Here is a 26,033-nt window from a genome sequence, read left to right on the forward strand (position 1 = left end):
TCGGGTTTCCTACAGAGCAAAGCCCCTCCAGGGAGATTTGCAGAAACCAGAACCGAAGAAGACGCTCAGCACTTCCTCGGGGTGCTGGGATGAGCACCAAGAAGAGAATTTGCTCAGCTCCCTGTGCATGGAGCGCTCGGATCCCATTGATTTTATTCCCAGCACATTCTGAACGCGTTATTCAACCAGATTTTACCACCGTGGCTGGGATACCAGGGGGCGTGCAGCTTTCCACCTCCTGCAGACCTCCCGAAATAGCTCTTCGGGCCTTATCTTCGCAAGGCATTTGCCTTCAGGGGGAAAACACAAATAAATCTCTGCAGTTCCCTACACCAGCACCTCCGGGAATCGCTCTGGGCATCCATCCACCCACCTGGCACGAGGCACCGGGGGCTTCAGGGGTTTTCTGTTTAATTTTTTCTAATCCAAATATCCTATTTATTTTTTCTATTCTTAATATTCTCTTTTTTAAATTATTTTTATTGTTTTTTATTATATTTTTTTAACGCATCTTGCAAGAAACCGCCGAGGAAGACGCGTTTATCCCTCCCCCCCCCCCCGGGCATTGAATTAACGGGAATTGCTTTTGCGTTGGTGGACAAAAGCCCCGAGTTTGGGGTGGTTTTACATCAATTTGAGGTTGGGAAAAAAGCTGGGAACGGGGATTTTTGGCGTCGGGTTCAGGACCCGGGAGGAGGATGCTGGGGGGGTGGTGGGGGGGACTCGGGGGGGGGGAGGCTCGGCGCCGCTCCTTATATGGCCGGGAGCCGGAGCGCGCCGCTGATTGGCTGCGGGAGAGGCAGAGGCCGGGGAGGGGCGGGGCCAGGGGGGAGGCTGGGGAGGCCGGGGGGAGGCTGGGGGGGGGGGGGAGGCCGGGGGAGGGAGGGTGGAGGCTGGGGGAGGTGGAGGCTGGGGGGGGTGGAGGCTGGGGGGGGTGGAGGATGGGGCAGGGGGAGGCTGGGGAAGGTGGAGGTCGGAGCAGGTGGAGGCTGGAGCAGGTGGAGGCTGGGGCAGGAGGAGGTGAAGGTCGGAGCAGGTGGAGGTCAGAGGAGGTGGGGGTGAAGGATAGGGCAGGTGGAGGCTGGAGCAGGTGGAGGCTGAAGCAGGTGAAGGTCGGGGCAGGAGGAGGTGAAGGTCGGAGCAGGTGGAGGTCAGAGGAGGTGGAGGTGAAGGATAGGGCAGGTGGAGGCTGGAGCATGTAGAGGGTGGAGCAGGTGGAGGTGAAGGTCGGAGCAGGTAAAGGCTGGAGCAGGTAAAGGCTGGGGCAGGAGGAGGCTGGGGCAGGAGCAGGTGAAGGCCAGAGCAGGTGAAGGCTGGAGCAGGTGGAGGCTGAAGCAGGTGGAGGCTGGAGCAGGTGGAGGTAAAGGCCAGAGCAGGTGGAGGCTGGAGCAGATGAAGGCTTGGACAGGAGGAGGTGAAGGCTGGAGTAGGTGGAGGTGAAGGAGCAGGTTGAGGTGAAGGCTGGAGCAGGTAGAGGCTGGGGCAGACGGAGGTGAAGGCTGAAAATTGGAGAAGAGCCGTTGCAACAACCCTCTGGCTCACCCCAACCTTAATTTTTTTGGCATTCTTCTTAACTCTTCCAGCTCCCAGAGCCACGCCACCGCGATTCCCCCGGAGGCGGAGGCAGCAGCAGGCTGAGATCAAAACCACAGGAGTGGGTTTGTGAAGCGGGTCCGGCACGGCACGGCCTCACTGCCCAAGCAGAACGTGTGGGTTTATAAATCGGGGCTTTTCCTTTGGTGCAGATTGGGGCGATTTGTGCATCTCTAACAGGATTTGTGGAGCCACGGCAGGGTTAATAAAAACGAGGCTGAGATTTATAAACTGAGAGCAGGGTTTGCAAATCCATCAGTGGGGGTGGAAATCCTACAGGCCAACTCCTACAGCTGCTGAAGGTTTTTAGTCTCCATCTGATTTTTAAGAGTGATTTCTTGAAGCCAGTCTGCAAGAGCTGCCATGTGTAGGTGAGGTTGTTGAAATGTGAACCAAGAAATAGGACATTTCTTGGGGTTTAAGAGCAAGCCTAGAAAGGATGGAAACTGGAAGAGTTTAAATGCATTTTTTTGTGCATCTTAAATCTAGTTTTCCAACCTGTTTTTCCTATCTTAGCCTGGATCACTGCAGCACTAGCCTGAACGCTTGCTTCCTGCAGACCACCAGTTACTGCTGAGGAGGTTGCAGGGAGCCAAGGTTGGATTTCTGTTGCCAACAGCTAGCACTAGAGTGATTTTGTAGGCACTGGTAAAGAGCCTGTCCTTCCACAGGGTTATGCAAAGGCATGATGTTCAGATTCAATCCCCAAGGATGGGATGGATAGGATAGGATAGGATAGGATAGGATAGGATAGGATAGGATAGGATAGGATAGGATAGGATAGGATAGGACAGAACAGGATGGGATGGGATGGAGTGGTTCATTTGGAAGGGACCTACAAAGACCACCAAGTCCAGGTGCCTTAAGCCTGCTGCAGGAATCATCTGGTATCCAGCCAGGGACCTGTAAGCAGGGAACGAACCCAAATCTTGGCCGTTGCATCCTGCGGGGTGTTACTGTATATTTAGAGGACGTGTAGGAGGGAGCTGTGCGATTCCAGGAGCTGCAGAGCATCCACGCCGCGAGCTTGGGCAGCGCGTGTGCGATGAGCTGCTGGGGTGGCAATAAGCTCTGCTGCTGCGGACCTCGCCGTGGCAAAGGGTGCTGCTTCCTCCAGGCAGCAGGTCCTGAGCCTCCCCTGCCTGCTGGCCTCCGGGGAGGAGGCTTTGGTGGGAGCCTGGGAGGGAAAGGAGCTCGCTGCCCTCTTCCAGCCCAGCCCAGCTCTCCATCGATGGTTTGGGGAGGAAATGCTGGGAGTCCCAGCCCGCTGGCAGTCTCCCTTGTCCCCGTCACAGCGTTGTGGGATGGGTGAGGTTGGCAGGGAGCTCAAAACCCACCTGGTTCCTGCCCCCAGCCCCATGCAGCCTGGCCTTGGGCCCCCCCCCCCAGGGAAGGGGCACCTCCAGCTCCTCTGGGCAGCCTGCGCCGGGGCCTCGCCGCCCTCCTGGGGAAAGATTTCTTCCTGATACCTGACCCAAACCTGCCTCCGGGGGTACCTGGCTGGGGATGCTGGCAGTGGCAGCAGGTCATGACCAAGGGCTGCTGTGGGGCTGACAGGGTCTGAGTGCTGCCCTCGCCCTGTATGAGCAGCACCCGATGCTTCATGCCAGCACCACCCATCCCAGCAGGTCACTGGCACGGCACCTCCATCGAGAAAAGAGCTCTTCATGGGGCAATCTGGTTCATCAGCATGAAAATGTGCTCAGTATTAGTCCTGGAAACATCACGTGGTGGTTCTGGTTATGCAAAATCTATTAAGAAAGAGTTCTTTTTTTTTATAGTTTTCCTTTAATTTAAAAAAATTCTTTTCATCACAGCCTTAAAATCAATCAAAGTAAACAGAGCTGCAGCAGACTGGAACAAAGTCCCAGAGTCTGTACATATGGAAGGTTTAATTGACATAAAAATCAGTGCAGATTGGTTCCAAAAGCAACAACCCATTCCACTCCCCCCCTCCCAAATCCCCTTTGTAAGAAGAGGAAAGGAGAAACCGAAATACAAGTCAGAGAGGAAAAGAATTGATAGATCAAGCAACAACAAAATCAGGTCTGTAAATATTCTATTGAGCGGTCGCAGCAAAAAAAATAGCACCTTCAAAGCCCCTTTGTACAATAGACATGGAAACCAAGGCTTTCCAAGGAGTTTGACGAGTTAGAGGCAGGACATGGCGTTTTGCTTATGGGCAGGAATCAGCTCCGCCAACTTCAGCTGCTTGGGCTTGTGTGCAGCTAATGGGAGGAAATCAATACCCCTGGAAGGTGATTTATCCATCCCAAGATGAGCGTCTGCGATAGTTTAGATTTACTGGCGATACCGTTTCTGGGTAAGGATGTGAACTGACTGATGGCAGAGAAAACGAATCCTGTCCCTTTTGGTGGCATTTCTGTTCCCAAACCACCGACACGCTCTCAGAGGTGGTGGGGGACCCAAGCCCTTAAATTCCTTTTTTTTTTTTTTTTTTTTTTCTGGAAACTTGTTTTCCTCTGGGCTGTGCCTAGTTGGGAGATGAAGCCACACGGTTCATTACGCACAAGGATTCATTATTCCGGGGTTTTCCTTCGCTCCCTTGGTTTGCAGACGATTTGACCCCTTTGGGCGGTGGAAGAAGAGCGGTGGAAGAGGAGCGCGCCCTGGTACCACACAACAAAGCCAACCTTGGGCAGGTCTGACCGGGTAGGTGTTGAAATGTGCTCCCGATAACTACGTTCCCCTGTGCTCAGCCGCTGCCGGAGCTGGGTGATGGATGGAAGCTAAGCGCAGAGGAACTTTGGGTGTCCGAGCAAAGCAGGAGACAGAAAAAGGGGGTGGCCGCAGCCTTGCGCTGCAGCCAGGCGAGCTCCTTGGCGAGGGCTGCCCTCATCGTGGCGGCCTTCAGATGTCTCCTGCAACCCATGGCAGTGGCATCCCTGCAAACTGCGTGGTTGCTGTGAGGAGAAGCTGCTTGGAGGGCGTCCGTGCAACCCAGAGCCTTTGGTGGGTGCCAAGCACCCGGCCCCGCTGGCGGCTCCTCGCGGGCTGGAGCTCGTGATGTCCAGAAGAGGAAGGGGCTGGCCACCACCACCTCCCTGCTCTGCCCACGCCGCTGTCCTTTAAGGCCAAACCAACCTTCCAGCAAATAACTAAAACCCGTGAGTCCCTGAGATCCTTTGCCAGAAGGCCGGGAGTTGGCTCTGGGCTGGGCTGGGGCGCAGCGCCCCGGTCCTCCAGCAGAACCGGGACCAAAGGCAGGGCCTGCCGGGGGGGACACCAGGCTCAGGCCGATGGCCGGGTGCCCACCCAGCTCTGTCGAGGCCACGGAGGAGCCCGGAGGCCGGGCAAGGGTCAGGGGCAGCCTTCCTCCTGCTGCTTCCTTCCGCCAGCACAGCGCGGCCTCCAAGAGCACGCTTCTCCAGGCCTCGGCCTCCTCGTGTTTTACAGCCCCCTTACCGGTCCCTAAAATCTCCCCTTTTCTTGCCCCCAGCTCTGCAAAGTCCCCGCTCCCTTCTTCCTGGTGCCTTTTGTCAGCTGTGGGCTCTTGGAGCTCGGGTGCAAACAGCTCCCAGCCCTCTGGAAACCATTCAGGGGTTGTTCCGGGGGGAGGACAGGAGGCTGGGGGCTTCTGGCCAGCCCCTTCTGCTCTCAGGACAGGCAGACGAGGGAGAAAATCCCAGAAGTGCATAGCCTTCAAGTTTTCTGGGAGGCTGCAGCCAGGGCAAGGAGACAGAGCCCCAGGGTGGTCCCCACGGGTGTGCAAGGAGGGTTGGGGGGGGGCTGGTGCCATTTATTGGAGCCCCCTGAGCCCGACCGAACCGGGAAGGGGCCGGGGTCCCCACTCCTTCAGAGAGCCCGTGCATGAAGCATGGAGAGCTGGGGGAGATGGAGCAGGGGGGAGATGGAGCAGGGGGCAGTTTTTCTCTAAGTTTTCTCTTCCTGCCTTTTTTTTTGGTGTGTTTGGAGGGACAGGAGCACACGTAAGAGGAGAACTGGGGGGAGTTTCCCTACAAAAGAGCCAAGGAAAGCTGTTTCCTATTGAAAAAGCCAGTAAGTAGGTGCAAGCTTCTTTAACAGGAGCCCGCAGCAGGCTCGGGGCAGGTTCCTTGGCACGCTGCAGCTGTGCAGGAAGAAGGGAAGGCAGATTCAGGGAAGGGGATTTGGCAAAAAGTCTTAAATAACACTCAAAGTTTTAACACCTGAGAAACAAGCGTGTGGCTGGGAGCCTCAGGGACACCGCGTCGCTGTGTGTGCCACACAAGCGGGACCCCGAGGTGTGGTCCTGGGGAGGATTTCAACAAAATCGGACCTCGGTGGGCACCTCGCACCCTGGTGGGCACCACAGCCCCTGCCCTGCGTCGCCCTCTGAGTGGGGAGTGAGGCTGGAGGAGCTCTGGAGGCTGGGCTGCAGAAGGGAAGGGAGGCAGAGGTGTTGGGGGAGCAGGCGGGCAGTTTTCTTGCTTTCCCCAAGAGTCCCGGGTCCCTCCGAGAGCCCCCACTGGGATGAGGAGGAGGAAGGAGGCCGTGCTGAGAGCGTCGAACCCTCGGATCCACCACTTTGTTGGCAATGCTTTCCCTTGCAAACGCTTGCATAATGCTGGGGATGACAGCTGAAAGGGAAGAAAGTCAGAAATCAAAACGAAAGGCCTTTGGAAATGTCCCTGAAGGAGAAGTTGGGAGCAATTTTCCGGAATAAAGCCAGCCTGGAAATTTCCTTTTTGAAAGGGTGTTTCACAGCTCAACACCTCAATCCCTGACTTGGGCACGCATCGGAGTCAAACCGTGGTCAGCACTTGCACGGCACCAGCTCCTGTTTGCACCTACAGCTGCTCCTGCACCATCTCTTTCAGGTATTTGTCTTTCAGGTATTTTCAGCAGCTCTGGGCTGCTCACCAGCCCTCCAGCGGGCAGGGACCTGGGGCTCTTCCCTGTCTTCTTCGGTGACACCGGGCACGGTGCTGCAGGCAGACGTGGGGCCGAGCCTGGAGGACGGGCTCCAAATGCTGAGGTTCCCCCAGCTTGGGCACACGAAGGGATCTTGCTCTTGGCATTCTTGAGCTGCTGCCTTAAAAATATTCCGCTTGCCTGCAACGCCACTTGTTCCCCTTGCAAGTTTTCCCTGCCTGTGCAGCATCCCGGGGGACACGTCCCCCTTTGGTGAGCACCAAAGCAAAATGCCAAAACTCTCGGCTCCCCGGTGGGCTCTGCCATTCGTCCTGCTGGCTGGGGACCAGGCTCAGAGAAACTCTTCATTTGTGATTTCATTCACCTGGGAACATCTGGGCTCCCTGAAAAAAAATCACTGCCCAATGCTCAGAGCAGCTCCAAGGGGCTTTTTGGAAGGGGCAGTGATGCTGCGGGGAGCTGGGGACAACAGGGAGCTTCTTGGGGTGCGACCCCAGTGTCCCGTGCTTCAGGTGGGCTCCAAACCATCCTGACTCCAGAACACCCTCTGGAAGCCTTTGCAGAAGTTTATAGCAGCATGAAGGCTCTTTGTTATTAGTATTATTGATAAAAAGCAAAATTTCTACCCCTTCTGGGTCTGCTCGCTGGGGGCTGCGCTCAAGGTGCAGCAGCACGGAGTGGCTGGCACGTTTTCCATGCACGTGCCATTCTTGCTCGTAATTGGCTTTTTGTCTCTAATCCCACAAGTCGGGTTGACAGGGGAGAACTTTGAAAATTTTAAAATAATTGAAAAAAAAAAAAAAAAAGAATAAAAAGGGCGCAGAATTACAGCCCATTTGGGAGAAGGGGTGGGGGATCTTTCTACCCTTTCTCTTTGTAGTGGGAGGCGCTTGGTAAAACAAAATGTTTTATTTTGACTTGGAGCAATTATTAAGGGAAAACTATTTATTTTTTTTTATAATACAAAAATATTCCCAAGTGAAAAATAGAGGTTTTGTACTCTGAAAAGTCTTTTTTCTTTTTTTTTTTTTTTTCTTTTCCTTCATAAGATGCTCCCTTTCCCTGGGCCCTGCCAGAAATGATGCTTCCCAACAGGAGCAAAATCTGAAAGAAAATTCAGCTTTGGCAACAACGAACCTTCCCTAAATCAGCCCCATCATCTCCTCCAAACCTCGTTTTAGTTACAAGGAAAAAGGCTTGCACGGGCTGGGCCAAAAAGCTGCTATCATCCCATTTCTCTACCCTCGTGCAACACCTCCTGGGGGGAGCAGGGTGCAGGGGACAGCCAGGAGGATCCAGCCCCAAAACTTTGTCAAGGCAGAACCGAAACACGCGTGTTGACTTCACAAAACAGGGACATGTTTTGGGTGACCTCAGTGCCTCTGGAACTGCTCAGGCCCTGTTAATCGGCCGATTTCTGTGTTAACGTGGCGCTGAAGAAAGACCAGGGGTGTTCCCATCCTCGCTCGTGGCACCTGCGCGTCCCTGCGCAATTCACACCGCCGGGCTTTTGGAATAGCTTTCCTACTTTGAAAACAAGGCTAGCGTTAATGCTGAGTGTCACACCTGGAAATTATTTGCATATTTTTCTTGTTCTCTTGATCAAAGAGCTGAACGGGAAGGGTTTTATCGGAGTGGCTCACGCGCGTTCCCTTTTAGTCTCTTCTAGGGATTATGCTTTTTCCTCTGATGCAACCAGACAGATCCTTCGAGTGATACCAAAGGTGAGGAAAGATGCTAGAACAGAAGTGCTGGATGGGTGAGATGTGTTCCCCCGGCCTGCAGCAGTGTGGGCTCAGCAGCAGAGCATGACCACGCCGGTGTTGCCATCCCAAAACCATCCTTCGGCGATGGGCCAAGAGCTGTGCCAGAGCCGGGAGCGAGCAAGAGCTTGGCGCGAGGCTGGGTTTGAAGCCTGTCCGTAATGAGACCTTCAGGAACCCGGTGCCAGGAGTAACGATTCTGATGGGAAGGTGGGAGGAGGAGCAATGGAAACCAAGCAGAAATGCTTTCCTCGCAGCGCTGGCGTCTGCTTCAGCAGCACGGCCCTGGGGAGCGGAGCACAAGTGACGGGAGCCAGCCTCCTGTCCCAGGGAGCCCGGGGTTAAAAGAAAATAGACAACACCGACTGCAGCCAGGAAATAACTCTCTTGGTTTTAATATTTTCAGGGGTTATTCGCAATGTAGGCAAGGGGATTGGATTTCTTTAAAAAAAAAATAAAATAAAATAACGATTGGATGTTATCACATTGGTGTACTTTGAGCCCTGCGAGACATCCTGACATCCACCTCGTGCCCTTCTGCATAACGGCATGCGAGCTGAGCCCCGTGGAGCAAAGCTCTCGCCTCGGTGGGCCTGATCCTGACCCCAGGGAGCAGCAGGGATGACCCGCTGCCACCCCACCGAGCAAGATTCAAACCCACCAAAACTCCCTTTGGCTCTCGGTTTCCGGCTGCCGCTTGCACGCAACCCTGATTTTTCCATTTCCCCTCAGCTCAAAGAAAAGAGGAAAAATAAAAATAAAAATAAAAAAAAAAAAGAAGAAATGAAAATGAAAAAGCCAGCAAACAACCCCGCCAAACAACCCGCACGGGCTGTCGGGTAGATTCAAGGCTTTCATCCTCTATTTGCACGGAAAGGAAGACGTGGAGCCGCTCACTCCCATCACGCGGGGCTGGGGGGGGGGGTCTGTAAAGCATCGCCGGAGCCAGGGCTGGTTTGGGCATGGATTGCATACCTGCTGCCCTCCCTTTGGAGGGCTGAAAAATGTACCACGAGACGAGCAGCCGCCGACCCCGGAGTTCACAGCGGGACCGTGCCCGGACGGGAGCCTCGCGGCTGCAGTCCAGCCCACGCCGCCGCCGCCGGCTCGCGGGAAACCTGAGGTCAGCCGGAGCTTCCGAGCATCTCCGAGACAGTTCCTGGGTGATGGGGGACTTGCAAGCATTGGCTGGGACGGACACCTTTTGTTTGTCATTTATTTCCGAGAGGACAGTGAGGGAGCAAGACAAGACTCCTGGTCAAGGAGCTGCGGTGCAGGATACAGCTCGGATTGGAGAGCAGCAAAGCCAGGGCTCGTACAGCGCAAGAGCATCCGTCCCCATCGTTACGCACGTGCTGCTCCAGGCATGCAGGGGCATTTTGTAGGAGCTGGTGCTTTCTGCCGTCCTCCAAGCATGACAGAAGCTGGGGGCCTGCGGTGCAAAGGGTGCTTTTTAAAATAGGAGGTATAAACTGCAACTGAATTTATTGGAGCACGGGGTCGTTTCACCGGGGGGGGTGGGGTGGGTGGAGGGGTGATGGAGGAGAGGAAAGGATCGAGCTTTGAGAAGCAAACTCAGTTGAGAACAGGCACCTTTTCACTCTTCCAAACACTGAAAATAATAATAATTAAAAAAAAAAAAAAAGAAAAAGAAAAAAGACCAAACGGCCGCCCTCCCGTGTCCCTCCCTCCCCATCCCAAGGCTTGCCTTCACATCATGCTCTTCCTGTAGTGGGCCTGTGAGCTCTGTTTGGGCTTTGAGTCCGACTGCTGCAGTTCGAACTGTTTGTACAGGTCCCTCAGCTCCCGGATCTCCTGCAGCACCCTCTTGGCCTGGCTCCAGGTGGAGGAAGCCTCCCCCAGCAGCCTCTCGGATTCCTGCAGGATCCTCTCAGAGTCCGACTTGGAAGACGAGGAGGAGGAAGAGGTGGTGGTGCTGGTGCTGGTGTTGGAGTCCTTGGCCTTCCTCTTGCCCTCCCCGTAGCCCTTCACCTCCGTCAGCAGTTCCTGAGTTTTTTCCAGTTTCAGTGCAACCAGTTCTTGTATCCGGGACAGCTGCTCCGGCTCCGCGGAGGCAAACTGCGCCTCCAGCCCCCTCCTCAGCACCGCCCGGTGCGCGGAGGAGTCCCGCCGGGACAGGATTTCTTCCATGGAGGCACATTTATTCTTTTCCGAGTGCGAGAGCTTTTTGGGGACCTGCGGGGTGTACATGGTCCCTTTGTCAAAGGAGTCATTGCGCGGCGCGGACCTGTCCCACGAGGTCACCTCCCGCCTCGGGAGGCTCCCAGTCCGGCCCTTCTCCGGCGCTTTGACGTTCTCTGAATCCGAGCGGCGCCGGCCGGCGGCGAGATGTGCCACCGACTTGTCCAGGTCCACCCGAAAACTCTCTTCGCAGGTGCCGTGGTCCTCCGGGGAGGCGTCCTCCTCCTGGATCAGGTCGAGGGTCAGCATGCCGTCAGAGGTTGAGGTAGATGCCTGGGGGGGCAGAGAGGTGTGGGTTAGGCTCGTGTTATCTGGAGAGGCACCGAAACCTCAGGCGTGCGTCCCCTGGGTGTGCCATGATGGAGCAGGGACAACAGCGAGCGTGGGCGAGCGGCAGAGCCCCCGCGTGTGCCGGGTCCCTGCTCCTAGCCAGGGCACGGGGTGGACAAACAGTGGGATGTGCCAACGTGGGGACACGGCCCCCAGCCCCAGGGACGCCCCCCAGCAGGACCCCAAAGGAGCATTTCGGTTCCAGCCCTGGTGACACGGGTGTTGGTGACTCCGCCAGACCTACACAACGCGATGGAGAGCGCTGCAGGACCGGAGGGCTGCTCCTGGCACCCAAGGGGAGCCCCGAGGCTCGTGGCAAGTCACAGCTCGAGCCAGAGCTCAAGCACCCGCTTATAAATGAAATAGCCACAGGGAATTTTACCTAGCCGGCCTGGGGGTTGCCGTACGTACCACAGCCATCAAATGTCCCCGTGTCGGGGGGCGTCGGGAGTGCTGGATTTTTGCTCTGTCGCGCGTCGGGTGGGCGAGGTAGCTGTCCTCTTCGACAGTGACCTACAGGGGTGGCAAAGCCCGGTGAGCACCCGGGTGCTCGGGAAACCCAACGCTTCCGACGAGGGGTCAGGTTTGTTGGGGTCCCCACATCCATCCCCTCTGTGCCTGGAGTCATTCCTGGCAATTCCCAGCTGCATTTACTTGTAGAGATTTCCGTAGCGGTGATCGATCGCCTCTCCTCACAGCCAGCCATCCCACTGCCTTGCCATCCCGATCCCTGCTCCGAAGCTTTTCCTGTGCTATGCCCTAAGTTCCCCTTCTCTACAGGGGTTTGTGTCACCGTCAGCGCAGCCCTGAGTGTGGATGGGAGAGGCTGGGGGCTAAAATCATTGGCACGGAGCATTAAAATGCGAGACGGGGCTGAAACGCGGCGAGGGGCACGGCCCCGGCACCGGAGGGCTCGGCAGGATGGCGAGGGGCCGAGGTGGGGTGGCAGATGGTGCCCGTGGGCTGCTCTCAGCAGGGGACCGTGTTGGTTTTCAGCTAATTCCTTAATTCAGTGCCACTGCTTAAAGCTCCTTTGCAAACCCAAACGCACAGCGAGGACAGGAAGGAAGCTCTGGGAAGCCCTGAAAAGCTCTGGAAAGCCCTAGGAAGCCCTCCCCTCCACAATCCCAATCCCTGTGCAAGGCTTGAGGGCTCGCACGGGAATTCTGAGGCTAGGTGGGGTCAAACCACCGGCAGCTCCAGCAGAGCCCACCCTACAGGCAGCCAAAAAGCATCGCCCGAAATATTAAAGCTGAGGCGTCGGCGTCCCGCTCACCTCATCCAAGATGCGGTTCTTAGCACGAGTGATGGCGGAGTTGAGGGCGTTAATCCAGGACTCCTTCTCTTCCGGACTCACAGCCAGGAAGATGAGATTTGGAGCCTAGAAAAGAAGGGACTCGGGTCAGAGCCTAAAGCCCTCCAGGGATGCTCACTTCTGGCCTCTGCAGCGTTTTGTTCAATTGTCCCATTGCTCATGTCGCTTGGGGACGGCGCGGCCGCTTCCCATTTTCCCCCTTCTCCTCCCCGTCTGCCTTGCAGGGTGTTACCCAACTCCTCCCAAAGCCAGGGACGGCTCAGGACGGAGGCTGCCTCCATCTGCAGAGGAGCTGAGACCTCCGGGGTCCTGCTCCCAGGCAGCCGTGCCCCCATCCTGGCACTTTTTAGCTTTTTAGGCAGCACTCATGGGACAAATCCCCCTGCGGCTCTGATGCTCCCCTTGGCCACCTTCTCTGTGCGACCCCGCAGCAGAGCCCCCACTCCTCCCCACAGCTCTCCCAGTGCCACCAGCCCCGCGGTGCAGATCTGTGGGTTTTTAACCTCATTTTGTTCTCCTGCAGAGCTCAGGCTGCTTGGCATCACCCCCAAAACTGCATCGAGCCCCCCAGAGCTCACGGCTTTCCGGGGCTGACCGCGTGCTTGCGTACCGTGTTTCCAGGCTGCCTGGAGTGGGCGAGGGTAAATTTGCTGTGGTTCTTTTTGCTTCTGCTTTTGGACTTCCTGAGCTCTTCACATTTCTCATAATCGCTCAGGTCAAACATTTCCTGCACGTTTTTTTCATCTTTTACCTGCAAAACAAAACAGAAACGGCCGCCGGGCGGGTGTCAGCTGGAGCAGGTGCCGACGGACGGGGGGTGCCCGACCTGGGGTGAGCGTCGCCCACCCAGGGCACGAGTGCAGCACTGCTAGCTGGTGCTACGCTCTGTTTTGGGGGAAAAACAGAGCTTTTCAGCATGGTATCATTAACTCGAGTCGGGAGACGTATTTAGAAGGATGACTTGAAAATCAGTCTCCTGGGTTAGCTCCTGCTTTGCTCCAGGATTCCTCCGGGAACCCCAAGCACGTCGCGGTCACTGCGCCACCCCAAAAGTCCCCGCGGGGTGGGCAGGCTCTGCCCGGTGCTTGCGGACCCCCCAACCGAGCAGGATCGGTGCCAGCAGCGTGGAGAGGACCCTGCCTGCGGGAGGAGGTGGCTACGAGGGGCGATCACGTTGGTGCTCGCTGCTTTTCCCGAGACAGCACCGCACCAGCCGGAGGGATGAAGCTTAGCGCTTCCTATTTTTAACCCGGTGGCATTAGCGCAGCCTGACAGCTGATTCGGGGGGCGGGTGAAGCACACCCAGCCCCGGCCCACGGCCACCAGGAGCGTGCTGCTCCCCGACGAGGGGCTCAGGGCTCATCGAGGCACCGCCGGGGGCTCGGCCTGGGGTCCCGTGGGACATCCGAGGGGGAAGCGAGCGCCGGGGCCGAGGCTCGAGGCCGCAAGCATTTCTCAGTTCTCGTTGTGAAGCCACCAGCCGGCCACCTCGCAGCTGCTGCAAGATGTCTCTGCTTCCACATCCATTCCCCTAGCAGCCGTGGGGTGCAGCCTTCCCTTCCGCTGCTGTCCTTAGCAAAAGTCGGACCCCCAAGCTTGGCCCCAGGCTCTAGGGCGCAGCCCCAAAAGCGCCTGATTTCTGCTCAAAGCATCCTCCGCTGCCTACAGGCTGTCGTGACCAGATAGGGAAATCTCTGGCACGTCGTGCCCGCTCGTATTCCCTCCCCGTGCGTTTCTAATCCTGAATCCACCTCTTTCCAAGAATCTTGGCTGAACTCAGCCCGAGCCGTCTGCAGCAGGAGGAGCTGATCCCCCCGAGCCCCGGCTGCGGCAGAAGTCCTTGCTCCAGATGTTTGCTCATGTAGGTCACTGGGACTTCCCCAGCCCTCCCCTCGCGTCTCAGACACCCAGAGCCTGCGCGGTGGAGGCAGGCGAGCCAGACACCTTCCCTCCAGGAGCCCAAACCCTTGCCTCTAGCCTGCCTCACCCCTAGGACCACCTACAGGGGTCTGCAGAGCATTCAGGCTTGTAGGTGGTGGGGACAAACACCCTTCAGGTGCCACCAGACCGGGGCTGACATGTGCCGGGGCTGTGGCACCGCGCTCGTCCCCAGTGCCCTGCGTGTGCACAGACCTGTGACAAACCCTAAAGGGCTGAGCCCCATCCATGAGCACTAAAGGGATGGCTTTGGGGTCCAGAACTTTAGTTTTGGGCCAGGTGGGCACGTTCAGCCCCCTGCGGGGGTTTTTGGCTCTGTGCAAGTGAAAAAAATCCTTTGGGTCCATGCTGGCTCTGCGCTGACCGAGCCAAGGCGCTTCTCCGCGTGCTGTGCGTGATGTTCCCCTGCTGCTGCTGCTGCAAATATCGCAGCAATCCCACGGCAAACTGGGCAGAATCTGAGCTGCGAGGGGGCTCTCCTCGTTTCCACCAGCAGGGCTTTGGGCTTGGTGCAGCCGTGCAGCACGTGGGGCTTTGGGGGACGTTTTGGAGGAAGGAGCCGTGGGCTGGAAGGAGCCGCCGGTGCCCGTCCCTGGCAGCAGGGATGTGGGGCGATTTCTCCTTCATCCTGTGGGGTTTGTAGGGGTTGGAGGAGGCGGCAGAGCAGCGCTGGGCTCTGCTCTTGTCGGGGTGACCCAGCACCGTGTGGTCCTGCAGCCGGAGCATCGCTGTGGCTGTCCCCTGGGCTCCTTCGTTTTCCTCTCCTCTGCTGAGTGCAGGTCGAGTGCAGGTGTTTGAAGGAGGGGTGATTTCCAGTCTCGGATGCCGAATTCGAAACTCTTAGAGGAAAGGTTTGAGCTCTGGGAAGGGCTGAGCATCTCCTGCCCACAGCTCCCATCCCTGTTTGTGCCTGGCTCTCCGGGCTGTAGGGGTGGTGGCTCCCCAGGGCCCACCAGCCCTCCTGCGGGGTGTCGGGCCCTATCCTGCCCACCACCCAGCTTTTCACCCTGCAGGAAAACCTTTGGGGCTCCTGCAGCTTCCACGGGGCTGCCTTGAGGTCTTTCCCACCAGAGTTTTGAGGCTGAGACCAACCAGGGAGCGCTTGGCTCAGGGTGCTGGGTGGGTCTGGGTGGGTTTGGGTCCTTTCTCCCCCATGGGTGTGATGTGGGGCAAGCAGACGGGTCTCAAACCTCCCCGACGGGCAGCTCCTGCCCTCTGCTCTGCAGCAAGAGGTTCCCCTCGTGATCCTTTGGTGGGATTCACCCGAACAGCTCCCCGCTGCGCCGCGGCAGGCTCGGCGCAAATACAGAAGGCTGCAGAAAATCACAAGGCACCGAGCAGAACGTATCCACCAGATATTCATGAGGGGCTCGGGGCATAGCAAGAAACCTGCCAAGCCCAGCAGCCCAACGCTGGCAGCCCGGGGGCTGGCACCGGCCAGCCTGCACTCCCCGAGCGGAGACGAAAGTTTCACTTCAGCTCTGCCACCCAGCAGAGGGACCGAAATTTCTGCACAGTTCAGCTGAAATCAGGCTATCGCTCGGCTGCCGCCTGCTCCATCCCTTGCTCCCCCATCATCAGCCTGCGAGAAATTCGGCTCTCGGAGCACCCTGCACCCATGGCCCTGCTCCCCGTGCCGTGCCACCCCAACCCACAGCCACCCCGGCACGGGACTGGGAGCGTTGGTGCCACCTGTGCCATCGTGCGGGACGGGGCCACCGAGACCTTGTGCCAAAAGTGTCCGAAGTGCAAAGTGTGGAACCGAGCTTGGCCGAGCATGAGGAGGAGGAAGGTGGGGAGGGAGGAAGGAAGCTTTCAAGGTGCAAGAGGCGAGGAGGGAAGGGGCAGCAGGTCCCAGCTGGCCGAAAGCCGAAGCCTCCCTGTGGGCACAAGCGGCACCGGCACGGGAGCAGCACCGGGGCAGCACCGGCGCTTCGCAGCCGTGGTGTGCACAGGGAACATGCACAGGAACACCAGGCACTGCTCTGCACACACACAAACGCCCTTGCACACCCACGTGTGTGCACAAATCCCTGCCAGGCGCCGGGCGTTTGGTGGTGCCGTAGCGAGCGGGGAGCGAGAGCAGCCGACTTTTCAAGTGCTCTCGTGCTAATTGAGTCGCCGCCGTTGGTAGCAAACAAGAAAAGGCTGAAGGAAGCCCCGAGAAGCATTTCCTCATTAACATCTCATCATCGCGGGGCCGTTTCATGCTGTCTGGACAGCCCTGGGCTTCCTGGCAGGAAGTGGCAGGAGCCCAGCTGTGTCTGTGGCGGTCTGGCTGCAATTCCCAAGCGCGGAGCAGTAACAAAGCCGCGCTACAAACAGGAGAACAATTACCAGAAATTTGGGGGGCTGGGGGGGGAGGCGAAGGGAGCCGGTGTGGAGGGGGAAGAACGCAGAAATAGTTTGAAGGAGGTTTTGCTTCGCAGAGAGCCGCTCGCTTCAGCACATCTTGCCGCGCATGTTGCTGCCCTGAATGGTGTTTTTTTGTTTGTTTTTTTTTTTTGGCTGATGACCAAATGCTAAATAATGAAGGGATTTTTTGCCTAAGTTCACCGAGTTCGGCTGGCGGAGCCGAGCGCAGGCTCCCGGCCCTGACCGCGGGCTGCAAACCCCAGCTCCCATTTCGGTGCGTGCTTGGAAGGGCGAAAGGCCGGGGCTGGGAGGGCAGGTTCACAGCCTCCAGCTGATGCCCGAATGCGAGAGCACAGCTCAGAGCCCTGCCCGCCTTTTCCAGGTGTATCAGCTGGTTAATAAAGCTCGGTTCCTCTCCTTCCAGACCTGGTTTCCACCAGAGACAAAGCCCAGGCTTTTATCAGCCGTTCCCAGCACCTCCTAACCAAAATTAATAAACCACAGCCAGCCGCCAAGCACGGGTCCCAGGCAGGCCCCTGGAAAGGCACAGGGATTCCCAGCAGGTTCCCATGAACAGAGCTGAGGGCAGCATTTGACCCCCTTCTGCCTGTACCACGAGCAACGCGCCCGCTGGTCCACAGCAGCTTCTGAGCTTAAGAGGAGCTGACAAGAAACACCGAGGTTAATGCGGGAGTTAGCTCCTGCGCTCCAGCCACCAGATCCACCTTGCCCCGGTGGCTTTGATGGAGCAAAAATAATTTAGAGCAGAGGGCTTTGATCTTTTGCTGAAGCAGGCGATGGAGCTTCCTCGCTGAGTTTCCAGCTGCCTAGGGGCCGTTCCCACCAGAGCTTTCTGCCTGTGTCTCCTCAGGGTTCCCACTGGGTGATTCCCTCCTTGGTTGTGGCCGGAGCCCCCCCAGCAGCGATTCCCAAGCACAGAGGCTGCCTCCGGAGCGGAGCCTCCCGCACCGCTCACCAGCACAACCCAGCAGTGGCTCCATTTTCTCCACTGGGCATAATCTGGCGTGTGAAAAGCCCAAAGAGGCTCCATCCTGTTCCACTTAAGTCCCAATTTGTTAAGCCACTGGCAGGAGCCTCAGGCACCTGCTGCCAGGGAAGGGGGCGCGGAGGGAGCCTGAGCACCGAGGGATGCGTGGCTCTGCGGAGGGGGCAGTGCAGGCACCACGGCAGGTCCCAGAGCGGGTTGGTGTGCGGAGGCCTGGCTCTGCTGAAGGTTTTGGGGTTAAAAGTCCCGGCTGCATGGAGCAGGAAGTCTTGGAAATGAAGAGCAGTGGGCAGCCACCGCAGGCGTGTCCATGCGCACACCAGACATATCCATGCACAAACCTGACGTATCCACGCACACACACAGTATCTGTGCACACACACACACCTGACACATCCATGCACGCACACACCGGACACCTCCCCGTACACACACACACATCCATGTGCAAACCTGAGACGTCCACGCACACACACCCCAAACCAGCACCACATGCCAGCAGCCGGAGCCACCTCGGACCCTTAGATCCCCGGAGCAGGGACACGGGTGGGTTTTTCATTCCCACAGGCACACACTTGGGTGCACGTGCACGCAGCCAGATGTTACCTCTGCAACCACATCGCTACACCACCGCGGATTCTTCCATATAAAGACATAGGCAGTCACTGCTGCGCGTTATTTATGGCCTTTCACACACATACCCGCATGCACACAGCTACAGCACTGCTTCAGCTGCACACACGCTAGGTTTTTTTCTCCGTGAAGAAATTAATGCACTCGCCCTGAAGCAACCTCAGGTGCACCCCGTGGCCACGCAGGCACCCCGTGCCCGCCGCGACGTGGAGCTCAGGGCCGTTAATGAGACGCGGATGGGAGGGACGGATGGACAGACAGACAGCTTCTTCCTGCACATGTTCCCTGGTGGTGATTCCCGTATGAGTGCAGCCTCGCTTGCCCAGGCTTCCCTGCTGCTCAGCCAAGCAGAGCCTTTTGCTCATGCTTTATTCTCTGCCGTTCAAAGACTCGGGGCACTGGCGAGCGACAACGCCACCCACCCCGGCACAGCCTGTGGCAGCGCAGCTGGGCCTTCGGGGTGGCCGGGGCTCTGGAAAATGCTCTCATCTTCCCAGGCACGACCCCGTGTGCTCCCCATCCCGGGGAGGGCCCTTTGGACTCGCTGGTGGGGACTCCTCTCCCCTTTAAGCACAAGCTCCATGTGGCCAGCTCATAACCAGGCTTCCTTCTGCCCAAACATCTGCCTCCACGCCACCTCGGAGCAGGGCCCTGGCACAGCAAAACGTTCCCCCAAGCCGGTGCAGCAGCATGCTGTGGGTGAATCTTTCCCCCTCCTGCTCATCGCTGTGTCCAGCAGGTCCCAAGCTCGGACCCCTGGCCCCAGAGGTTACGAGAGCTGCTTGGGGGGAGCCACGCGAGGTGACTGGGCCTGCTGCTGAAAACACGTCCTATCCAGCCCGTGTTACTTCTGGAGATGTGCAGGACTGAAGGATTCCTGGCCACAACTCCTGCCTCCCGAACCTGTCTCTCCGCCCAACTTTTCCCAAACCTACACACTCGGTTTGGGTGCCTCCAGTCGCTGCTCCTTCCCTTGTTTGGGCCCTTTGCCCTGCAGCGTTTATCCCCACCTGCGCTTTGCCGTGCCCCGTGACTCAATTTGCCTCTAAATCAAATTATGCATCATGCTCAGGACCCCGTTATCTCTCCAGATCCTAAATTGGTCCTAAATTGATCAGGCTGGGCCAGGCGGCGTGCCTCGGAGCAGCCCCCAGCCCTGAACAACAGCCAGACACCAGAGGCAGGGACCCACCAGGCCCTGACCCAAATGGGGTGTTTTCACCCCAATTTCCCCACCCTCTCATCCCTCACAGTGAGTTTTTAAGGAGGGCTCAGAGGGAGGAGAGCTCTTGCCTGGGGGGTCCCTTCCTGATAAATTGATCGAGACAAAACTAAGGGGGGGCAGCTGTGCGAGGACAGCCAGGGCCCAGCTGCGAGTCACATCCCATTAAATCTCACGTAAACCCCACAGCAAGCCCCAGGCCCCAGCCTGGAGCAGGGGCACGCTTCCAGCTGCTGGTGAACCCCTTGAATTTCCCCATTCTTGGGGACAGCAAGCATGAGGACATGGAGAGGTCTTGTAAGGGGGGGTCCGGTCCCAGCCCCTGGGGGCTGTGGGGGGCTTGGGGCTCGCGGCGCTTTTCATGTGCAAAGGGAAGAAGGGGGGGAAGGGAGAGGAAAACGAAACCGAGCCTACCTCCTTCTCCGAGATGTAAAGCTGATCTCCCTTCAAAACCACATAACGGTTCTTCCAGATTTCCCTAAAAATGCCTTTCCCGCAAAATTTCCGCACCCAGCCGACCTTCTCGGGCTGCGCAGACTGCTGGTTTCCATCCTGGTGGCCCTAACACAAAGGGAGAGGGAAGGAAACAGGGAGGAAAAACGGGGTTAATTCGTGCTTTCCCGATCCACTTCTCCCCCTCCCTCCTCGCCCAACTTTGCTCCCCGGCCCCTGGCCCCCCACCGCCTCTTGGCCCCATCCCCTCCGTGTGGATTTTCCGGGGCAGCGACAGCGCCGGGGGGCGACGCGAGCCCCACGGGCAGGGTTTCACCCCTGCATTATATAAGAAAGGCGCCTGGGTTGCATTTGCCTCCCCCAACGTGCATCTGCTGCCGGAAAGAGGAACGAGGAGATTTGCAACTAATTATTTTTATTTTTATTTTTATTTTTACTGCAGTGGAAATCGCGTTTTTTGAGCCTTTTATCAACATTTAGTCCCAGAGGCGAAATCCATGCTCGGGTTTCTGCTCGAGATTTCTGCCCAGGGGCAGATAAGATCTGTGGGCACGGCAGGCACACGCAGGCGGCACCGAGCAAAGCGACAGATAGATGGTGTCTGGATTTTATCGTTTCCTTGCGAGCAGAAATGAAAACTGCCTGCCCACATCGCTCTGCCCTGAGCGGCGAATTGCATCTCCGGGCAAATCCGAGAGGAAGGAGAGGCGCTGGGCAGCAGAGGAGAGGGAGACGGCGCTGGGTTTGGTTTTGTTTTGATCCGGTTGGGCTTGCTTTTTTTTTTTTTTTTTCTTCTCGCAAAGCGAGGGGCTGTGGTGGGGAGAGGCGGCAGGAGGCGACGAGCTCCCCCTCCCCAAACCATCCGGGAGCCTCCCCCACCCCACCGTGCCCCGGAGCAGAAGCGATCCGAACTCACCCTTTTGGCAGAATTGGTTTTTTTCATCATTCCTCGGTGCGCCGAGCCGGAGGGAGATGGGGAGGGGGTGGGGGGGGGGGTCGGAGAGAGGGGCTCCCGGCGGCCTCCTCTTGGGGAGAGCGAGGCTGGGAAATACACAGGGCACCTCCGCTCCCTCCCGCTCCGTCCTCGCCCTCTGTAGATTACAGACGCTCTCCAGTTACATGAGGACCAGCCCGCCTCTGTAACACATCCTTAGCCGCACAGACACCGCGTCCCCCCCCGGCAGCCAGCTCCACCACCACCATCACTGAGCTCTCGTGGGCTTGCACTGGGCTGGCCTGGGCTCCCGAGCTCCATCTATAGCCGTGCGCGTGTGACGTCTGGGGTTCACAATAAAGGGCGAATCGCAGCCCACGAGGGTTTTCTTCTTTGTTTCTGACTCGCTGCTGATGGGCGGGGGGCACCCCGGCAGACGGGTGCCCGGCCGAGGTCGCGGCAAAACTTCCCGGGATGTGGCAAAGCGGCCAGGAGGCACGGGCAGGGGGCTCTGCCCCGACAGCGGCCGAGATTTCGGATGTGTAACCACGGTTTGGGAAAAGAGCCAGCCCCTGGGGGGCTCGGAGAAGGGCCCACTGCCTGGCACCGATACCTGCAGGCAGGGACCTACATGGTGAGATGTGGGGCACGGCCTCCCAGATCTAAGGAAATGCTTGGCTTTAAAAAAAAAAAAAAAAAAAAAAAAAAAAAAGCCCCTTTTTCTGCTTATTTGTTCTTCCCTGTTTTATTTCAGCAGGTGTTGCGAGTTGAGAACTCCCAGTGGGGGATCACAGACAGGGTTAGAGAGAGGCACATAAAAAAGAACAAAAAAGAGAAAGGGAGAAACGGTTCTGTTCAGAACGAGGCAGATAAGGAGAAAGAGATAGATCGATCAATTACTGATCCATTGATCAATCGCTGATCCATTGATCAATTGCCGATCAATCGATCCGCTGGTTGCTTCACGGTGAAAATTTTCCATCCGAGCCGTCAGTCTGGCACACGCCCACACTTCGCCGATTGCAGACTGGATTTTAACCTGAGTGCGCTGGAATTAATGCGTGGAGAATACTGATGGTGTACTCGAGAGGGGCCGCTTGGGGCTTTTAAGGTGTCGGATGGTGAGCCCGAATAGCGGAGTGTTTTGGGGGCTTGTGAGCAAGGAGCCTGCTCTCCACCCAAAAGGTGACCACCTACGGCCCCCGGTGCCTGGGGGGGAGGCTCTGTCCACTGGGAGAGCTTCATCATGCCCTTGAAATCAAGCGCCGTGCTGGGGGGCTGCTTCCTTCCAGTGCCCTCCCTCGGGATGCTCAGCACAGCCTGGTGTTGGTGGCTGTGGATTTATGGATATATGGATATATGAGTGGGTTTTTGAACCAATGCGCAGCGCCGGGTGCACCCGGGTGCCTTCCTACCCCTCTGAGCCCAACTACCTCTTGTTAATTAGAGGGTCCCAACGATTCCCAACCCACTCCCCCATCGATCAAAGCAGTGGAAAAGGGGCTTTGACAAAACATGGAAGGCGTCGGGCAGTGCAAACGGCCACGTCTCATCGCCCACCCGGCACAACCGGACTCTGACGCGGTGCCGATGGCCGTCCCCGTGCTGGGAAGTCACCGAGCGTCCGCCCATGGCCAAGCACCAGCACGCTCGGCCCAAGGAGGAGGAATTGAGCTGGAGCTGAAATCCTCGGGCTGCTTCGGAAGAGCCGAGGGGCGTAGCTGGCTGCAGCAGCCCTGTGGCAGTGACTCACGGTGGGAGAGGATGCGACCGCTGATTCAGGGCTGGAAACACCAGCGGCTTGCACGGAAGGAAGGGAGATAGGAGGGAGTCCAGCTCACGTTTCCGTGCCTGAAATGGGCAGCCCCGCTGCTGGCAGCGACCCAGACAGTGCTGATGCGGGGTTCGGAGGGCTGGGGATGGGGTGTTTGTGGCCTCCCTGAGCCACCTCTGAGCCAGGGTGGCACATGGAAAGAGGGTGATTCTGCTTGTCCCCGTGTCCCCATCCCCGTCCCCATCCTGCCTGCAGCGAGCCTGGGCTGTCCTGCGATGCGCGCTCACAGCACGGATGGCCTCGTGCCCAGACACGCAGGCAACCAGCCCCCAGTGAAATCCCCGCATCTCACACACCGGAACAGCTAATGGAAGAATTTAGTCCTTTATTAGCTGCTAATGAACTCGACCCATAGTTTAACAGCCTCTGTGTAGACTGGATGCTGGGACCGTTTGTTTTCCCAGCTTGGCTTTCCAGTAGCGACGTATTTTATTATTTTTTTTTTGTGGTGGAGGCAGGATATAGCAAAAGCACCCGATAAACGTCGATGCAGGAAAAAGCAGCGTTTGGCCCCAAGCTGGAGCGGCCCCTTGGGTGCGAGCAGGCCAGGCAGGAGCAGAAGGGTTCAGATCTCCTGTTAAAAACCGACGATGACCACTTCTGTAGCACCTGGGTGCTCCAAAGGGTCCGTGCAGTGATCAGGGTCCCGCTGTGGGTGCTGGGTGCTGGGATCCTGCACCGCGTCTCTCCAGCACCCCCAATTCCTCGCTGCTCCAAAAACTGACCCCAAACCCTCACTTTTTGCTTTCTTTTGCATGAGATGAGGCCGTGGCCCGAGAAACAGCTCCGCAGCGGCTCGCGGCGCTGCCCTGCAGCTTTGGGTTTGGTGGCACGGGGCACAAAAACCCCGCTGCGTTCTGCTGGACCTGGAAGGGCAGCTGAAATTAAAACCTTTCCGCCCTCGTGGCTACGTCCTTCTTGCTGTCCTCAGTCACCCTCTTCGCTCCTCTCAGCCCTGATGTTGCAGCTTTCCCCCCCGACGATGTGTTGATTCATAACAAACAGCTACCAAAATATCCTCTTGCTGCAAAAGCAGAACAACAAACACCCTCGGTTTATTTATGCACTTTAACACCCCCACCTCACGCCCCCCCCTGCATCATTTTGCCTCTGGATATCAAGTGTGAAACTGCTGCTCAGGAAGACGAAGAGAGTTTAATTAGGGCACGCGTTTTTCCTCGTTTCTGAGGACAATTACAGCAGTGCTTTTTGGACGGGGTCAGCTCAGGGGGGATGTCAGATTTTGCAGGGTTTGGGGCTCAGGGTGGCAGCGAGGTGGCTCCCGCAGGGGGCTCCTGGCTCAGCCCACCCCCAGCAGGAGGGTGGGCAAAGCTGGAGACCCCCGGCATGGACAGCACCAGGGCTTGGGCTGGATGAGAGCGAGACATTTGGGGACCTGGGGGCGAGGCAGGTCTGCACCCAGCCCCTCCAGCCCGTGGAAGGGCCAGGAGCATCCCAAAAACCTGCAGAGATGCATCCCGGAGCGATGCCCAGCAGCATTTCCAGCACCTTTCTTCCCAACCTCACCTCACCTCCGGATCGAGCCGGCGCGGGTGGGAAACTTCAGCCTGACGATCCCAGGGTGGTTGGGGGCTGGAGGGAGCAGTGGGATGGGAAACGGGGACCTGGGGGGGCTGGAAACCACTCGCTGATGGCCAGGGATTTCGGAGCCGGCTTCAATTCCCTCGGTGCAGCCGGGTCCCGACACCCATGGGTGCCACCGCTCAGGGTCAGAGACGCTGGGTGCAGGGGCAGACCCCAGCAGAGCCCAGCACCAAGCAGATAAAGAACCATGCATGGAGCAAAATGCTTCACTCCCGAGGTGCTGAAAGTCCTTCTGTTACAAAGAAAGGCTGAGTTGGGAAGAAAAGGGAACTTAATTTTATTCCGGGGGGGCCCAAACTAGTTTGACGTTTGCCAAATGAAGTTTCTCCACAGTTTTGATTCTGGAAAAAAAACACAACACCCTCCTGACAGTTCAGCCGAACGCGTGAGCAAAGCGGTTCAATGCCACATTTGCATTTTGTGCTGGAAAAAAAAAAAAAAAAAAGGGGGCAGCAAAAATTTCACCCGGGCTCAGCATCCTGAGGAGGCATCGCCTCCCTTTCTCCCCAAACCACGGCTTTGCCCTTCGCCTTCCAGCACCTGGGGATGGAGAAGCTCAAGGGGCGTCCTCCCAGCTCCTTCTGGTCCCTGCTCCTTGGGCAGATGCTGGCTGCGGTTCCAGGGCTCTTCCCTTTAGCCCGGAGCCTGCAGGAGCCGTGGCGAGGAGCGGGGCTTTGAATGGCCGAGGCTCCCCCACGTCGCCCCCGCCAGCGCGGAACAATGCGAGCCGAGCCACAGAAAGCCCAGAGCCTCCCACCTCCTACCCAGGGCCCTGCTGGTTCCTTTTCAGCTCGGCGGTTTCTCCATGAGAAAATGCCCTGGGAAAGCGAGTCTTCGGGGCGGGGGGGCTTTTGTTCGTGATGCCCTAGACCCGAGCCGCAGCTTTTCCTTCCCAAGACGTCAGAGGAAGGCCCCTGGGAGCTGCTTCTCCCCCCCATCCGGCGTTGTATGGCCACCAGGAGGCAAATGAATAACCCCACAAAACGATCTCGGGCATCTGTCGGCACGGCAGAAAGCCCCGAAAGAGACGGGGGCAAAGCCCAGGGGCTAAGAACCGAGGTGGGGTCGTTGTCACTCCAGTGCTGACCCCCAAAGAGACCCAGGGAGGACGGGCAGCCCGGGGATGGGTGGTTTGGGATGGATGGGGTGCGTGGCTCCAGCAGGTGCCATAAGGATGTAGGAACACCACTGTGGGGTCCCCGGTTCATAGCGTGCAGCCTGGGGCAGGGGCAGGAGAAAAACCCCCTCCCCAGCTGCTGCCTGCTCATTTTGTACAGAATTTGTGAGCTCGGTGGGGCAGAAAACTGTGGATGGCCGAGGGGAACGCCAAACCCTAGCGCTTCTCCGCGATGTGAGCCTCTGGTTTGCAAAGCCCCAAGGGTTTTGTGTCGGGTTTGGGCCAAACCTGCGCTCGCCAGGAAGCCAAAACCGGGGAGATGGTGAAGGGAAAGGCTCAGGAGCAGGATTGACTTGGGAGATGCCAGTGGAGTCCCAGCCACCGCGGTACCAGGAGCAAAACTTCCACGGCTGGTGGGAGACGGAGCTGCCCGACGGGAACATCGGAGCCCGCTGGCTAAATAACAGCCAGGTCTGGGCACCCGGCTCCTGTCCCCTGCCTCCAACAGCCCCAGCTTCGAGGACTGCAGTGCTGTGGGGTGTGAATCCTACAGGGAGAGCAGCAAAACGTGTCAGCTTCCGAGAGGCACGGATGCAGGAGATGGGCTGGAAGCTCTGCCAGCACCTGGCCCGTCGCAAACAAAGCCCCATGGCCCCGAGCGAGGAAGGAAGCGGTCCCTAAGGGTGTGTGTGGGAACCCTGCCCCGTGCCCTGACCCCGTTGCTGTCACACCACAGCCCTGGTGAGGCTCCCGCACGGAGCATCAAGCCTTCAGCACCACGGGGTTGGTTTTGGGTGGATGGGTGCCCGAGCTCGGAGCGATGACCTTGCTTCAGGGAATGAAGCCAGAGAAATGAGT

General features: G+C 57.8%; 1 protein-coding gene across 4 annotated transcripts; it reads right to left on the reverse strand.

Moving 5' to 3' along the window:
• Positions 1-4,297: 4,297 nt before the first annotated feature.
• Positions 4,298-20,886, reverse strand: PLEKHO1 (pleckstrin homology domain containing O1). Of its 4 annotated transcripts, none has more exons than XR_014319161.1 (8): positions 20,602-20,886; positions 19,647-19,793; positions 12,689-12,829; positions 12,040-12,144; positions 11,175-11,276; positions 9,940-10,706; positions 9,207-9,663; positions 4,298-6,173 (listed from the first exon to the last, which is right to left on the reverse strand). XR_014319161.1 is itself a non-coding variant. In XM_082781053.1 (7 exons), exons 1-6 carry the CDS (start codon positions 20,629-20,631, stop codon positions 9,942-9,944), a joined length of 1,281 nt encoding a protein of 426 aa, XP_082637179.1. In that variant the 5' UTR covers positions 20,632-20,886; the 3' UTR covers positions 6,563-9,663; positions 9,940-9,941. The 4 variants fall into 4 exon arrangements, 2 of the variants coding, with proteins under 2 accessions (XP_082637179.1, XP_082637178.1); XR_014319162.1 differs by lacking the exon at positions 4,298-6,173 and adding an exon at positions 6,565-8,552; XM_082781053.1 differs by lacking the exon at positions 4,298-6,173 and having other exon boundaries at positions 6,563-9,663; positions 19,647-19,784.
• Positions 20,887-26,033: the final 5,147 nt, after the last annotated feature.

This window comes from Aythya marila (genome assembly GCF_965140915.1).
Source record: "Aythya marila genome assembly, chromosome: 29".
Lineage (NCBI taxonomy): Eukaryota > Metazoa > Chordata > Aves > Anseriformes > Anatidae > Aythya > Aythya marila.